This window comes from Carcharodon carcharias, chromosome 13, assembly GCF_017639515.1.
Source record: "Carcharodon carcharias isolate sCarCar2 chromosome 13, sCarCar2.pri, whole genome shotgun sequence".
In the NCBI taxonomy this organism is placed as follows: Eukaryota; Metazoa; Chordata; class Chondrichthyes; order Lamniformes; family Lamnidae; genus Carcharodon; species Carcharodon carcharias.
In genome coordinates, this window is record NC_054479.1 from 61,837,914 (window position 1) to 61,854,756 (window position 16,843).

Genomic DNA, 16,843 nt, shown 5'->3' on the forward strand with positions numbered 1-16,843 from the left:
TCTGGTTGAGGTGGCATCTGTCACTTGGTTTCACAATGTGACCTGACCACAGAGTGCCTATTGTTACATGGACTCTGTACTTACTGTGGACATTAGAGTATAAGGTAGCTTTTGTAACTTGTGTTATCCTTAGAAAAAGACAGCTCAAATGCATGCGGTGACCCAAGGAAGAGGGATATCAGAAGGACAGTTTGAAACCCTTGAGGTCAACTCTTGCGGAAGGCGTCTGACAGAAAGCATCGGTTTAGGAGAAGATTCCAAGGCAAGTTGGAGAATGGAGATTGGAAACCTTCGTGTGAAAGACAGAGTGTAGTGAGACTGGTTGGCAAACGGTGTGACAAGTGTCTGGGGGAAATTGAGGAGAGATCCAAGGCATTTGGTTGAGGTGGCATCTGTCACTTGGTTTCACAATGTGACCTGACCACAGAGTGCCTATTGTTACATGGACTCTGTACTTACTGTGGACATTAGAGTATAAGGTAGCTTTTGTAACTTGTGTTATCCTTACAAATCTCTATATATCCGTAAAGGAGTAGTTGTACGTGAAGGACTATTATAATACAGTTAATCTTTTCTTGTTGAATAAATGTTTTATTCTTTTGTTAAAAGTTCATCAGCTGATTTCAGTGACTCTGTTCAGTACCCCCTCTCCACATTTCTAAACAAACAAATAAAAGTTAGGATCTATCAAGCTGGGTTCCAGTCTGGGATCAGGCTTGTCCAGGGGTAACCTCAGCTGGGGATCATAACAATATGTAAGCTCCAAAACATGCACAATTGCACAATATTCAGAAGAAATAATCCAGCAACTAAACTGTAAATAATTGGTAATTCTGTTAAGTAATGTCAGGGGTGGAGGAGTGGGTCCTTCATGTCATTTAATGTTGTGTTCAGCTATGCAAGGTTATAATGGGGTGTCGGTTGGAGTGTGGCATCTGAAAATAGCAGTGCTTGTGTTAAATCAATGTTTCACAGTCACTGATGTCATAATCTGCTGTTTTGCATGTTTGTCGGCAGTTGTTAGGTAAAAATTCACATTGCCAGGATGGTGTTTGTCACTCTTCCCATTGGAGGTGTGCGCACACACATCTCAACATTCAATTTTAAATGTTTGGAGGCTGCGTACTGCCTAAAGAGGGGGTGATGCAGCACTCACTTTCACCCCCACTCTGTCTACCAATGCACTGACTTGATTCCACTCTCCTGATAGCAGGTGTTAAAGCCACCTAAAACATCCCCCCTCCTCCCTTCTCCTACCCAGGGAAGTAGGGCATTAATCTCAAGGAGGATAGAATCTGGTCCCATCTACCGTCTCTGGTCTCCTCATCCAATTCTTACAGTGTTAAGGAAATGCTCAAAAGGGATTCCCAGTTTCCAAGATGTGTTGATTGCAGTAGTCTTTACCAAATATGGAATGTTGAAAACAATAATATAAAATGCTAAACGCATTAAAACCAGGATTTAAAATCCCTCCAATCCCAGGATTTAAAATCCCACCAGTCACTTGCCCACTTGACAAACAGCAGTTGACAAAATCCCACCACTCCTGACCCAGCCCACTGGGTGCTCCTAACCCTGCCCACTGGGGGCTCCTGACCCAGCCCACTGGAACCTCATGACCCAGCCCACTGGAATTCCTGACCCTGCCCACTGGAGCTCATGACCCAGCCCACTGGAACTTATGACCCAGCCCACTGGAACTCATGACCCCGCCCACTGGAACTCGTGACCCCTCTCACTGGAACTCGTGATCCTGCCCACTGGAACTCATGAGCTTGCTCACTGGAACTCGTGACCCAGTCCACTGAAATTCATGACCCAGCCCACTGGAACTCATGATGCCGCTCATTGAAATGCATGATCCCACCCACTGGACCTCATAACACCACCCACTGGGGTCTCCTGACCTTGCCAACTAGAGCTCCAGGCTCAACCACCAGAGCACCTGATGTCCCCCTCCAAAGGGACACCTGATCTCCGCTCACTGGAGCTACTGACCCTGCTCACTGGAGCTCCTGACTCTGCCCAATGGTACTCCTGAGACTGCCCACTGGAGCTCCTGACTCCGCCCACTGGAGCTTCTGATTCCCCCACTAGAATAAAAACAAAAAATGCTGGAAAAGCAGGTTTGACAGCATCTGTGGAGAGAAACACAGAGTTGACGTTTCGAGACCGTATGACTCTTCTTCAGAGCTAAAGAGAAGTAGGAATGTGGTGAAATATATACTGTTTTAAGGGGGTTGGGACAGGTGAAGCTGGGTAGCCAGTGATAGGTGGAGGCAAAGGAGAGATTGCAAAAGATGTCATAAACAAAAGGTCGAAGGGTTGTTAATAATGGTGGTGCTGGCTAAAGATGGTGCTGATGGTGACATTAAGAATAGAAAACAGAATGTGATAATGGCCGGACTAGGGTAAGCACTCTGGAAAGTGACAGATGACCCTAGTGGGGGCAGGGACGGTGGTGGGAAAAAAGATCAAAAATAGGCTAAAAGCTGGGGATAAAACAATGAATAAAATGGAAATAAATGTTTAAAATAATAATAAAAATAAGTGGAATAAATAAAAATAAAAAGATAAAAAATAATATTTAAGAAGGGGATCAAAAAGGGGGTGGGGATGGAGGAGAGAGTTCATGGCCTGAACTTGTTGAACTCAATGTTAAGTCTGGAATGCTGTAAAGTTCCTAACCGGAAGATAAGGTGCAGTTCCTCCAGTTTATGTTGGGCTTCACTGGAAAATTGCAGCAGGTCAAGGACGGACATGTGGGCATGAGTGCAAGATGGGGTGGTGAAATGGCAAGCGACAGAAAGGATCATGTTTGCAGACAGACCGAAGGTATTCTGCAAAGTGGTCACCCAGTCTGTGTAGAGGAGACCACATTGGGAGCAGCGAATGCAGTAGACCAAATTGAGGGAAGTGCAAGTGAAATGCTTCTTCACTTGAAAGGAGTGTTTGGGCCCTTGGACGGTGAGGAGGGAGGAAATAAAGGGGCAGGTGTTGCACCTTCTGCGATTGCATGGGAAGGTGCCATGGGAGGGGGATGAGGTGTTGGAGTAATGGAGGAGTGGACCAGCGTGTCCCGGAGGGAATAATCCCTGCAGAAAGCCGCCGGTGGGGTGAAGGGAAGATGTGTTTGGTGGTGCATCATGCTGGCGTTGGCGGAAATGGCGGAGGATGATCCTTTGAATGCAGAGGCTGGTGGGGTGAAAATTGAGGACAAGAGGGATCCTATCATGGTTCTGGGAGGGATTGGAAGGTGTGAGGATGCGTGGGAGATGAGTCAGACACGGCCCTGTCAACCACCGTGGGTGGAAAACCTCGGTTAAGGAAGAAGGAAGAAATATCAGAAGCACTGTTTTGGAAAGTGGCATCATCAGAACAGATGTGAAGGAACTGAGAGAATGGGATGCAGGGTGTGAGGAGTTGTAGTCGAGGTAGCCATGGGAGTCGGTGGGCTGGTAATGAATATTGGTGGACAGTCTATCACCAGAAATTGAGACAGAGAGGTCAGGGCAGGGAAGGGAAGTGTTGGGGATGGACCATTTGATGGAGGGATGGAAATTGGAAGCAAAATTGATAAATTTTCAAGTGAATCAGACTGGGTGACTGCTTTGTGAAACACCTTCGGTCTGTCCGCAAGCATGACCCAGATCTTCCTGTTGTTTGCCATTTCAACACACCACCCTGCTCTCATGCCCACATGTCCATTCTTGGCCTGCTGCAACGCTCCAGTGAAGCTCAACGCAAACTGGAGGAACAGCACCTCATCTTCCAATTAGGCACTTTACAGACTTCCGGACTTAACATTGAATTCAACAACTTCAGGCCATGAGCTCTCTCCTCCATCCTCAAACCTTTTTGATCCTCTTTTCTCAATATTCATTTTTATCTTTTAATTTTTATTTATTTATTCTACTTATTTTTAAAAAAATTTATTTCCATTTATTTTCATTGTTTTATCCGCAGCTTTTAGCCTATTTTTGATCTTTTTTCCCACCATGTCCCACCCCCACTATAACCATCTGTCACTTTCCAGAGTGCTTACCCTGATCCAGCCATTATCACATTCTGCTTTCTACTCTTAATGTCACCATCAGCACCTCCTTTAGAGCCCTTTGACCTTTTGTTTATGACATCTTTGTCAATCTCTCCTTTGCCTCCACCAATCGCTGGCGCTCTATCCAGCTTCACTTGTTCCACCCCCTGAAACAGTATATATTTCACCACGTTCCTACTTCTCTTTAGCTCTGATGAAGAGTCAGACGGACTCGAAACGATAACTCTGTCTTTTCTCTCCACAGATGTCATCAGACCTGCTGAGTTTTTCCAGCATTTTTTGTTTTTCTTTCAGATTTACAACATCCGCTGTATTTTGCCTTTACTTCCCCTACTGGAATTCCAGATTCCACCCACTGGAATTCCAGACGACGCTCACTGGAGTTGCAGACTCCGCCCACTGGGGGGCTTCCGGCCCCGCCCACTGGAATACTTGACCTCACCCATTGGATTTCTGACTCCGCCCACGGGATTTCTTGACTCCGCCCACTGGAGCTCGTGACCCCGCCCACTGGAGCTCCTGCCCCGCCCACTGGAATTCTTGACTCCGCCCACAGGGGCTCCTGACACCACCCATTGGAGTGTCGCGCGGTTATTGAATTCCGGGCTAGGATGCGATCCTTGAGACCTGATTGGATGTATTTCTTGAGCTCCAAGCCTGTAGCAAGACAGGTTATTGAGGTGTAGGGCAGAAGTCCGATGGCTGGTGAAAGGGGGAGGGTTAAAGGTTTTGAAGAGTTAATGTGCCAGAGGTGGGCCTGAGAGTGAGACAGGTCCCCCTACTCTCCAGAGTGTGAGTGAGGGTCAGTCCCACTCCCCCCTCCAGGGAGTGAGTGAGGGTCAGTCCCACCCCCCCCCAGGGTGTGAGTGACGGTCAACCCCCACCCAGGATGTGTGAGGGTCAATTCCCCGCCCCCAGGGTCTGAGTGAGAGTCAATTACCACCCCCCCCCGGGTGTGAGTGAGAGTCGATTCTCCCCACCCTATGGTGTGTGAGGGTCAATTCCCTCCCCCAGGGTGTGTGAGGGTCAATTCCCTCCCCCAGGGTGTGTGAGGGTCAATTCCCTCCCCCAGGGTGTGTGAGGGTCAATTCCCTCCCCCAGGGTGTGTGAGGGTCAATTCTCCCCACCCCCAGGGTGAGTGAGGGTCAATTTCCTCCCCCAAGGGTGTTAATGAGGGTCAATTTCATCCCCCCAGGGTGGGAGTGAGGGTCAATTTCATCCCCCCAGGGTGCGAGTGAGGGTCAATTTCATCCCCCCAGGGTGCGAGTGAGGGTCCAGATTCTCTCCCCCCCGCCCCCCCAGTGTGCGAGCGAGGGTCCAGATTCTCTCCCCCCCGCCCCCCCAGTGTGCGAGTGAGGGTCCAGATTCTCTCCCCCCCGCCCCCCCAGTGTGCGAGTGAGGGTCCAGATTCTCTCCCCCCCGCCCCCCCAGTGTGCGAGTGAGGGTCCAGATTCTCTCCCCCCCGCCCCCCCAGTGTGCGAGTGAGGGTCCAGATTCTCTCCCCCCCGCCCCCCCAGTGTGCGAGTGAGGGTCCAGATTCTCTCCCCCCCGCCCCCCCAGTGTGCGAGTGAGGGTCCAGATTCTCTCCCCCCCGCCCCCCCAGGGTGCGAGTGAGGGTCCAGATTCTCCCCCCCCCCCCCCCAGTGTGCGAGTGAGGGTCCAGATTCTCTCCCCCCCGCCCCCCCAGGGTGCGAGTGAGGGTCCAGATTCTCCCCCCCCCCAGGGTGCGAGTGAGGGTCCAGATTCTCTCCCCCCCCCCCCCCCCCAGGGTGCGAGTGAGGGTCCAGATTCTCTCCCCCCCCCCCCCCCCCCCCCCAGGGTGCGAGTGAGGGTCCAGATTCTCTCCCCCCCCCCCCCCCCCCCCCCCCAGGGTGCGAGTGAGGGTCCAGATTCTCCCCCCCCCCCCCCCGCCCCCCCTCGGTGCGAGTGAGGGTCCAGATTCTCCCCCCCCCTCCCCTCGGTGCGAGTGAGGGTCCAGATTCTCCCCCCCCTCAGGGTGCGAGTGAGGGTCCAGCTTTTCCCCCCCCCCCCCCCCCCAGGGTGCGAGTGAGTGTGCACTTCTCCCCCCGCGCCCAGGGTGCGAGTGAGGGTCCAGATTCTACCCCCCCAGGGTGCAAGTGAGTGTGCACTTCTCCCCCCGCGCCCAGGGTGTGAGTGAGGGTCCAGTCCGCACCCCCCGCCCCCCTCGCCCCCCCCCGGTCTTCCTCCTGGGCCCTTCCCCTTGGGCCCGCTCTGCTGCCCCGGCCTCCCGCCCTAAGCTGACGCCGCCTGTCTAGGCGTTTCGGTGGTCGTATCTCTCTCTGCCCTTGAGCGTGTGAAGGCCGGATTGAGGAGCAGCCTCTCCCCGCGGAACAGAGCCCAGCAGCGGCGCAGGATGGTGAGTGAGGCAGGGGAAGGTAGCCGGCTGTTCGGCCGGCTTCCTGACTCGCTCCGGGTATGGGCTCCTGAACTTGCCCAGTACTCGGAGCGACATGAGGTTTGTTGGGCAGGAGGTGCCATGTCTCTGTGCCAGGCCGTTACCTAGAACACCTTTACTGATGGAGTTTGAGGCGGCCTACTTCTTAAACCACACAGTGCTGTGCTGGGAGTGTTTCTACAATGGAGCTGGGGTAGGATTCTAACCCAATGATGGTGCAGAAACGTGGGGAACTAAGATGATGCTTTTCTCAGAATACTGTTACTGTCCTCGGTGGTGGTGGAGATTGCGGTACTGGAAGCTACCATTTAAATAAGCTTGATCTGTCATTGCAATGCACTTTTTAGACAGTGCATCGGTAATGAAGGAGATGGATAATGAATCTGGAAACAGGAGCTGATGATCCCATGGATTGCTTTGTCCAGGATAGTGTCAGGATTTTGGAGTGTTGCTATTGCATCATCATGACAAGTGACGACTCAAAGATAAACCGAAGGTGCTGGAAATTCTCAGGTCAGGCAGTATCTGGCGAGAGAAACAATTTGTAGTATTGCAGGTTGAGGATCCAGTCTCTTGGCTTGGGCTCTGTTGATGGTGGAGAGGCTTTGAGAGGTCGCTTGTCACAGAATAAGCAATCTGTGTGCTGCTTTTGTGGCTATGGTGTTGATATGACTGGGCCAGTGAAACCTTCTGATCAATGGTGATGCCCAAACTGTTGGTGGTGGTGCTGTTGAAGGTCAGAAGAAGATTGTTTGTAGACATGGCCATTATCTGGCAATGATGTGATCTGAATGTTATCTGCAACTTTCAGTCCAATCCTTAATGCTCTACTGTAGACTGGCATGGACTGCATCATTGTTGGAGGAATAGTGAATAGACTGGTCAGTGAAATTTTCTCTGCACTGTGAATGCTGTGAAATTGTAGAATATGTGAATGATTTTACTACAGTTAGATGGCGATAAAAGCAAAATACTGCAGATACTGGAAATCTAAAATAAAAACAGAAAATGCTGGAAAAACTCAGCAGGCCTGACAGCATCTGTGGAGAGAGAAACAGAGTTAACATTTCAAGTCCGTATGACTCTTCTTCAGAGTTGATGGCGAGTCTTTCTCTTCCTTCTGAAGTTATGACATGCTTAGTGTATGCTAATGCTGTTGGAGTGTTAAGATAATTGTTGTGCTGTTCACAGGATAATGTTTTGAGGCAACTGAAGATACAAAAGATAAATGTTGTCACTGGACTTTGAGGAAGTATAAGCTTGAGGAATTTTCTAGCAACTGTACAGGCATTTTACACAATTTTATTGAAGTATAATGGGGGTGGATGATGATTTTACAGTTGCACCTTGTAAAATTTTCTCTGAAAAGAGCAGTTGTTACCTTTTAAAAGAGTTCCTTTGAACTGGTAGGCCTCAACATTTTGGGCAGATTTACTCAATGTCCTTACACAATGTTATCACTCTCACCATGAAAAACTTCAAACAACTTTTTGGGTGTGATATCTTTGAGCCATGCAAGACTCTATGCTTTATCTGGAGATAATGAGCTGCGTTATGCTAGCTAAAGTAGGTAAAAGCAAAATACTGCAGATGCTGGAAATCTAGAACAAAAACAAAAGTACCTGGAAAAACTCAGCAGGTCTGACAGCATCTGCGGAGAGGGATACAGTTAATGTTTCGAGTCCGTATGACCCTTCATCAGAACTAAGACATATAGAAATGAGATGAAATATAAGCTGGTAGAAGGAGGTGGGACAGGAGAGCTCGATAGGAGGCCAATGATAGGTGGAGGCCGAGAAGTTTCAGACTCGAAATGTCGACTGTTTTATAGGTGATGTTTGCAGCAGTACTCATGTCTGAATTTAGAGCTTCATACCAGAATTACATCAGATAACATTGGGTTTCTGTAATTTTTCCTATAGTCTTAGCTCAATGGTAGCACTTTTTTTTGATTAGGTGAGGTCATGCCTCAGTCCAGGACTTGGGCCATGTAATCTAGGAGACACTAATTCATACACATCCAAGAGGACAAACATGGCCTTAATGTAATGTTTCATTTAGAAGATGGCACCTCCAATGGTGGAATATCTCCTTGATACTGCACTGACTCCAGACTTTTGCATATCAGTATATTCTTGGAGTTGTCTTGGTCATTCTTCTCTCAATTCTTTCTAATACACCTATATTCTTTCTGAACTAGAGTGTCTAAAACAATGCCGTACACTCCAGAACTGGGCTCATCATTAATCTCGTCCTGCTTTCTAATTGGAATGTTTATTTTTGTTGTTGAGAATTTGTTTAAATAACATTTTGAATGTCATGCTTTCAATGTAGTGAGAATCCAGTGAGCTGGATCACTGTGTAACATTGTACTCAAGCTGGGTATTGGAAACATGCAGCAACCCATGTCTCTGCTTAAGAGTCTTCAAGCCAATTACTGTTGAGAAATCCACACCATTTGCCTGAAAAGAGTCTCCTGTAGAGACACTGGGCTTAGTTGAGGGTGGCAAGAACCAAGCCCCTAAAGGTGTACAGGAGAACTGCATGGATTTTGTTAGCTAAAACTATATCTTGCCAACATTGTTCAGTTTCTTACTGCTTATTCAGCCAACATTACCATACCTTTAAAGTTTGCAGGGTTATCTTAGCTGATGATGAGAAAACCCCTGTTGTGGGTCTGGCCTTCCAGGAGCCATTAATGATCCAGGTTTTCTCCCCGTCTTTCAAGCTTGGCTCAAGTGTCAGGTTGCTGAGTTTACAGGATTGTCTTTCTTCCAACCTTCAATCCTAGTCATGTCCTCCTGAAGCTACCATGAGTCTGCTTATCTGTACCTGCCCAAGGAGAGTAGTCAATTTTTTTATCATTTGACTACTGGCATGAGAGTTTGAGCTCTCGTTGGACAAATATCAGACACCAGAATCCCTTGTTTCCATCCGCAGTATTTTGCTTTTACCAGAATCCCTTGTTTGAGGCCTAAAAATGTTTGCCTTGCTGCCATCTTCCTTGGCAGAATATGGCAGACACACACTTACCTATTGTACACCCTGCCACACTGGATACTGTTCAGGATTGAACCCTAGGTATATTCTGGTATCTGGTCTCAAGGTAATATCTTTGTGGATGTTGCATAGCTTTGTCATTAACTGACATTTGCCTTCATTGCAATGGGAAGAATCTAAGCAGGGCGATGTGCTGTAATATGATGTGTTAACTATATTAATATTTTAGACTTCCAAACCAAACAAAAGATTGAGAGGAAACCTCAGAAGGAATGGCTATATAGCAACATTAATAACATTTTAGCTCATTTGGCTAGAGGTTGATGCAGAATGACAGCGAAGGCTCATCCCCATACTGGCTGTGGTAGTTCATGGAGGCCTGCACTCCTCACCTTGCCCCTCAATTGTCTCTCTAATGGAGAGAGATGCCTATGGTCCTTTGTGGCCTACCGCTAAATACCTAAATGACATTAGGAGATACAGGAAAGATTGCAACAGAGAGTTGGTGGTCAGAGTCGATAATTTTTTTTTATACATTACGTACATGGGATATACAGCACAGAAACAGGCCATTCAGTCCAACCAGTTCTATTCCTCTCAACTTCTGTCTTTCCCCATCTAACTCGATTGGCGTAATCCTCAAATCCCTTTTCCTTGTAGGCTTATCTAGCTTTCTCTCAAGTGCATCTAAAACTATTCACTTCAACTGTGCCCTGCAGCAGCAAGTTCCACTTTCTCACCACTCTTTGGATAAAGTAGTTTCTCCTGAATTCCATACTTGATTTCTTGATGACTATCTTATATTGTTGGCCTATAGTTTTGCTCTGCTCCACAAGAAGAAATCTTTTGTCTACCTTCCCTGTCATAATTTCAAAGACCTCTGAAATCACCCCCTTGGCCTTCTCTTTTCAAGAGAAAAGGGACTCAGCCTGTTCATCTGCTCATAGGTATACCTGTATTTCTGGTATCATCCTTGTAAATCTGCTTTGCGTTTTCTCCACTGCCTCTATATCCTTTTTATGATATGGTGAGCTGTATTATATGCAATATTGAGGTGTGAGCAAGGTTTGATACTAGTTTAACTTTTCAATTTCATTTCTGTGGAAATGAACCTTACTGCTTAGTTTCCCTGGGTTCATGAATAGAAGAGCCAACATAGTTATGTGAGGAAGGAGTGGGAGGGTTAGCCTGAGGTTAGCTGGAGAAGATGGTGATTAAAAGGGAAAAGCCTTAAGTCTGCCACCAAATCCCTACATTTGAAATTGCAGTTCTGAGCAACTAGTTATATTGGCTTTGGTAAAAGGCTGACACATGTTACTTATTTGTACCTTTGGTTGGTTGTAGCAGCAATGTGCGGTATATGGGAGACCAAGGCTGTATTTTTTCTGCTTTACATTTTTCTTTCCTGTGAAGTTTGAGGACAAAAATCTAGCCTCAGAAAGGAAGAGAATAAATACCAGCCCTTCTAAAATCATGTTGCCAGTTAGATTTCTTATTCTCCAGCAGATGTTTTGTGAATTAGAGCTGCAATGTATGAATAATATTGAAATGGCTAATGCATCCCCAGACCAGTGTGATGCATTATTGTGTAGTAACTTGCTCCTGCTTCTTTCATTTTATCCCCTCATGGTTGTGAAGATGAGTTGAGAGTAGCATCACAACGCTAACAGGTTCTAGGATATGTACCTGTTCTTCATAAGTTTGTTAAACTTGGTTAATTGTTTTTGTGACAACCATATAATTTTGATTAAATATTTGTTTTACTAGATCCGTATTGCTGCTTTAAATGACACTACAGTGGTGGAAGACCACGAGGAATCCTTCAAGAGCCACAAAACTCAAACAAAAGAGGCTCAGGTTTGTACCATTGTTTAACATAGTATATTGTGGCAGTCCAGCTGAGATTAGCTAACCCAGCACAAGCTGAGGATCTTCCAGGCCATTGGTAGCCCTGTTATATCATGTGCCTGGTGATCACCTGATGATATATCAAATAGTTATTGTTTCTCAGCTGAAGATATCTAATGCACATCGTGTGTTCATTGTCATCTGCTCTCCAGGCTCAAAACTAAACTAATTTAATTAACGTATATTTTCTCCAACATAGGAAGCTGAAGCATTTTCTCTGTATCACAAAGCATTAGATCTCCAGAAACATGATCGCTATGAAGAATCTTCAAAGGCTTACCATGAACTCTTGAATACGCAGCTGTTGAAAGAGGTGAGCATTACAAAACATGTAGGATGTTGGAGTTAAACCCATTTTGTACACATTGCAATGAATTTGCAGTTAATATAACATTTAAGATTTATTTTGCAAGACTAGTTGAATAAAAATTATACCTATATTGAATGCTGCACTTCAGTCATCACAAACAGTTTAAGAAACCATGCATGGAAATTTCATCTTGATCCTGCAAATGTTCTTTTCCATGGGTTACGTGTACATTCTGCAGCACTGTTATTCCATTATTCAAGTGTTTCTTGCAGATTGAATGGAGTAAATTATAATCCATTACAGATTGAGATTTGCTGCTCTGCAGCAATGTCAGAAGATCCTCTGGTGAATTTATGGAAATACGTATGTATATGCATATACACAAACTCCAGAAACATCCAAGACAATTGCTTATTGTGCAATATCCTAATTAGATCTAAAAATCAGATACCCAATAATTAAAGAATTAGGTTTACGTTACATCTAAAGCTATTTTACAAGTGAGTGGTTTAATATTTACAATCCAGGAACAGCAGAATTGTTTCCAAATGTAAAGAGCATGAGCTATGCAGAGGGATTATTGGGTAGGATGCAAATCCAGCAGATCAACTGCTGATCATCTAGAACTGTGCTCATCCAAGCAAGTGGAGAGTATCCCAGCTCACTCCTGACTTGTGCTTTGTTGGTGCTGGAATGGCTCTTGGGAGTCAGGAGTGTGAACTGCTTGCCTTAGAATACCCAGCCCCTAACCTACTCTAATAGCCAAGGCTTTTACTGTGGTTTTTGGTGCATGTTGAACCCCAGGATGTTGATGGTGGGGAGACTCATCAATGGTAGTGCCATTGAATGTTAGAATTTCTGATACAAAATGTTACTTAGAATTCAGCTGCCTCAGCTTAGAGGTTGACCAGGTGTTGGTGCGTGCAGGTGTGACCTGAGGAATTGCCAATAAAGCTGGAGACTAAATGGCGGGGTGGGGGGGCGGGGGAAATGATTCAAGGTCTGAAATTGTTGAATTCAGTGTTGGGTCCAAAAGGCTGTAAAATGCTTAATTGAAAGATGAAGTGCTGTTCCTCAAGCATTGCTGTAGGCGTTCTTCAGGGTAGTGTCTCAGGCCCAACCACCTTCGACAATGACCACCTCTTCATCAAAAAAAAAGTCACAGCTGGGGATGTTCATTGATGATTGCAGTGTTCAATACCATTCGTAACTCCTCAGTTAATGAAGTGATCTATGCCTGCATGCAGAATGACCTGGACAACATTCAGGCTTGGGCTGATAAATGCGAGAATGTTTTTTTTAACCCTTTCACAGGACATGGGTGTTTCTGGCTAGGGCCAGCATTTTTTTTTGCTTGCCCCTAATTGCCCTTCAGGAGGTGCTGATGAGTTGCTGCCTTGAACCACTGCTGTTCATATGGTGCATGTATGCCTGCATTGCTGTTTGGGAGGGAGTTCCAGGATTTTGACCCAGCAATAGCGAAAGAACAGTGATATAGTTTCAAATCAGGATAGTGTGGCTTGGAGGATAACTTGCAGGTGGTGCATCTGCTGTCCTTGTCCTTCTGGGTGGTAGCGGTTGTGGATTTGGAAGGTGCTGTTGAAGGAACTTTGAGTTGCTGCATTGCACCTTGACGATACACTCTACAGCCACTGTGCATTGGTGGAGGGAGAGGATGTTGGAGGCAGTGGATGGTGTGCCAATCATGCACGGCTGCTTTGTCCTTGGTGTTGAGCTTAGAGTTTTGATGGAGCTTCACTCATCCAGACAAGTGAAGAATATTTCACCACTGACTTATGCCTTGTAGGTGGAAGGATTTGGGGAGGCGAGTTATCTGCTGCAGAATTCCCAGCCTCTCATCTGCTCTTGTAGTCAGAGTATTTGTATGGCTAGTCCAGTTCTGTTTCTGGTCAATGGTAACTCCCAGGATGTTGATAGTGGGGGGATTCAGCAATGCTAATGCCATTGAATATCAAGGGGTGATGGTTAGATTTTCTTGTAGGAGGTGGCCGTTGCCTGGCACTTGTGTGGCATGAATGTTACTTGCCACTTGTCAGCCCAAGCCTGAATATTGTCCAGGTCTTGGTGCATTTGGACATTGACTGCTTCAGTATCCAAGTTGTCACAAATGGTACTGAAGATTGTACGTCCCCACTTCTGATCTTATGATGAGGGCAGGTCATCAAATCAGCTGAAATGGTTGGGTCTAGGATACTACCCTGAGGAACTCCTGTAGTGGTGTCCTGGGACTGACACGGTTGACCTGTAACAACCATAACCATCATCCATTGTGCTATGTATGATCTCAACCAGTGGAGGGTTTTCTCCGATTCCCACTGACTCCAGTTTTGCGAGGGCTTGATGCCACTCTGTCGAATGAGGTCTTGATGTCAAGGGCAGTTCTGGAGTTCAGTTCTTTTGTCCATGTTTGAACTAAGCAGTAATGAGGTCAGGAACTGAGTTGTCCTGATGGAACCCAAACTGAGTGTCAGTGAATGGGTTGTTTGAGTAACTGCCACTTTATAACACTGTGGACAACCCCTTTCATCACTTTGTAGATGATAGAGTAGACTGATGGGGTGGTAATTGGCTGGGTTGGATTTGTCCTGCTGTCTGTTTTAAATCTAATATGTTGAAGAATGCATGATTCTGAAGGTAGCCTGTGCCTTAAGACAGATTTATTTCCAAGCCTGCTGAGTGAAGACAGACTCTTCCAAATCCTCCCAACACCCAGTGTGAAGACATATGCACATACGAAATTGGAGCAGAAGTAGGCCATTCAGTCCCTCGAGCCTGCTCTGCCATTCGATAAGATCGTGGCTGATCTGTTTGTTTCAAGTTCCACATTCCCATCTACTCCCAATAACCTTTGATTCCCTTGCCTAACGAGAATCTACCTCCACCTAAAAATATTCAGTGACCCCACTTTCACTGCCTTCTGAGGCAGAGAGTTCTAAAGTCATACAACTGAGAGAAAAAAGTTTCTCCTCCTCAGCCCTAAGGGCAATGTCTAATTTTAAAATAGTGCCCCTTTTGAAACCCTGTGATGAAGACCTAATACTTCCCCAATTGGGGACAGCTGTTCTTGATTACAAACTTAAAGCATGTACTCTATTGTAGCACATTTTCAGCATTAACAGATTCCCGGAAAAAATATAACAAGTGCATTTTCTTTTCAGCCAAAAAAACTAAAGACAGAAATGTCACATTTTCAAAAGTCATATCCTGAGTCACTCCTCTAATACCCTCAATTTTTCACCATAAGCATTCCTTTTGGTGAAGCAATCTGATAACGGTGATGGCTCATATCAACCCACTGGAGCTTAAAGATTTCTGTTTTCTCCATTTGTTTTAGACTTGCAGTATCAACTCAACCTTTCTTCACTCACTTTTTTGTGGAGCATATGTTATCCTAAAAGGATTGATTGTCAATATAACATTCCATTGGGACACTATCTTCATTTCCCCCAACGTTTTAGACGAAAGGAATGCCATGTCAACCACCTTTATCAGTGAGAGTCTCTGCAGCCAGGGTGCTCTTTACTATTTGCCTTCCCAAGCCAAGGGACAACATTTCCCATTTTCATCCACAAGAAATATTAGAAAACCCGCTGCACTTGAAAACCCATCAACAAGGTTTGAGAGGGAGGCATCACTGAACACCTTCAATTTTATACTCTTGGAAACCTCAGTATACATTCCTCCATTTTAAGTTTTATTAATGTTTTGTTTGCCCTATGTGGTCATGGACCTTTGGATGTTTCATTATAATATTCAGTTCAAGAACATCAAAGCTTTCATCCAGCCTCGGTTTGTCCAGCCAGTTTAATCGTCCAATCAGGCTTTGGAGCTGCCCTGTTTCGTCTTTGGAAGCACCTGCACCTTTTTGTGAGGACTTAGCCCGACTGACTGCGATAAGGCTAACACTTCCTAAAATGTGATTGCTGGTGTAAAGTAACCTCAGACCCATACTGTTTTATTTATAATCCAATATATTTAAAGGTCCCATTTGCCTGACTCCCAATCTTAAAATCTGTTCTGATCTTCTCAATAACTGTTTTGAAACTCGCTACTGTCACCCCACAGGAAGTCATCAACATGCACCATGAAGATGCCTGCAAGTTTCCCACCAGTGAGACAAAGCAGGATCTGTCTTCAGTTGGAGATGACCCAGCTTTAACAACTGATCAAGCTGAAAAGTACCATACTCAAAGCATCGTTTAAGCCATATACACATTTATTCAACTTCCAAAGTTTTCCCCCTACCTCTGGCGCCTCCTTAGGAGGTTTGAGAAACACTTCCCTCTGCAGGTGATCACCCTGCGGAAATACACCTTTTATATCTATGAACTTACATTTCCATGAAAATGTTGGCAAAAAGGTCAGAAAACATTTTTACAAAATTACTTTCCCATCTGTGGGTGAGCCCACTTTGACCCCTCTATCTGCTACGCATTCTTCAAATCCCTGGGCCACTAACCTAACCTTGGCCTCAAGCTCCATCTGGTAGGACCTTTCCCATGCAGACCCACCTGTGTGGGACAATACTGGCTAACCTGTGTTTGGGACCTCTGAATACACACAATTCCCTCGGTTTAACCTGGTAGCTTTATTCCCTAACTTGTCAGGCGTTCCCAAAACGTTATGAGGACTCATGCTTCTCCCATGTTGTCGTCAAGGTTCAGTATTCTCCACTTTGTCGTCCAGTCAAGCTGCAACCCTGCTTGCCCATTGAAGTTTTTCCAGGCTCTGACTTAGATTTAAAAAAAATTGTTCATGGGATGTGGGTGTTGATGGCTAGACCAGCATTTATTGACCACCCCTAAATACCCTCAGAAAGGGCATTTAAGAGTCAACCACATTGCTGGGGTCTGGGGTCACATGTAGTCCAGTGGCAATACTACTATGCCACTGCCTCCGCACAGACCCCCTGTGTACCCGGTCTGAGGCCCTGTCCACCATACATGAATGTTTCATCATCTGGCCCATTACTACAACTTGGGCTACGCTTCCTTATTTTCCATTCTTATATTTAGTGTTCCCAGTCCATGGCCTTCACTGCTTGGACACCATCCTGGACATTCTTATTTTCTAGTAGATTTTCCTGCCCGTCCTGCTATTTTTGTATCCGATTATTCTGGACAAAACGACA

General features: G+C 45.9%; 1 protein-coding gene across 3 annotated transcripts in view; it reads left to right on the forward strand.

Annotated features, from left to right (window-relative positions):
• The first annotated feature begins 6,090 nt into the window (after positions 1 to 6,090).
• cabin1 (calcineurin binding protein 1) overlaps positions 6,091 to 16,843 on the forward strand; it is a 589,218-nt gene continuing 578,465 nt past the window's right edge. For all 3 annotated transcript variants that reach the window (XM_041202355.1, XM_041202357.1, XM_041202356.1), the window contains exons 1-3: positions 6,091 to 6,434; positions 11,241 to 11,330; positions 11,581 to 11,694. In XM_041202355.1, the coding sequence (XP_041058289.1) occupies positions 6,432 to 6,434; positions 11,241 to 11,330; positions 11,581 to 11,694 (207 nt within the window). In that variant the 5' untranslated portion in view covers positions 6,091 to 6,431. The remainder of the gene's footprint in view (positions 6,435 to 11,240; positions 11,331 to 11,580; positions 11,695 to 16,843) is intronic.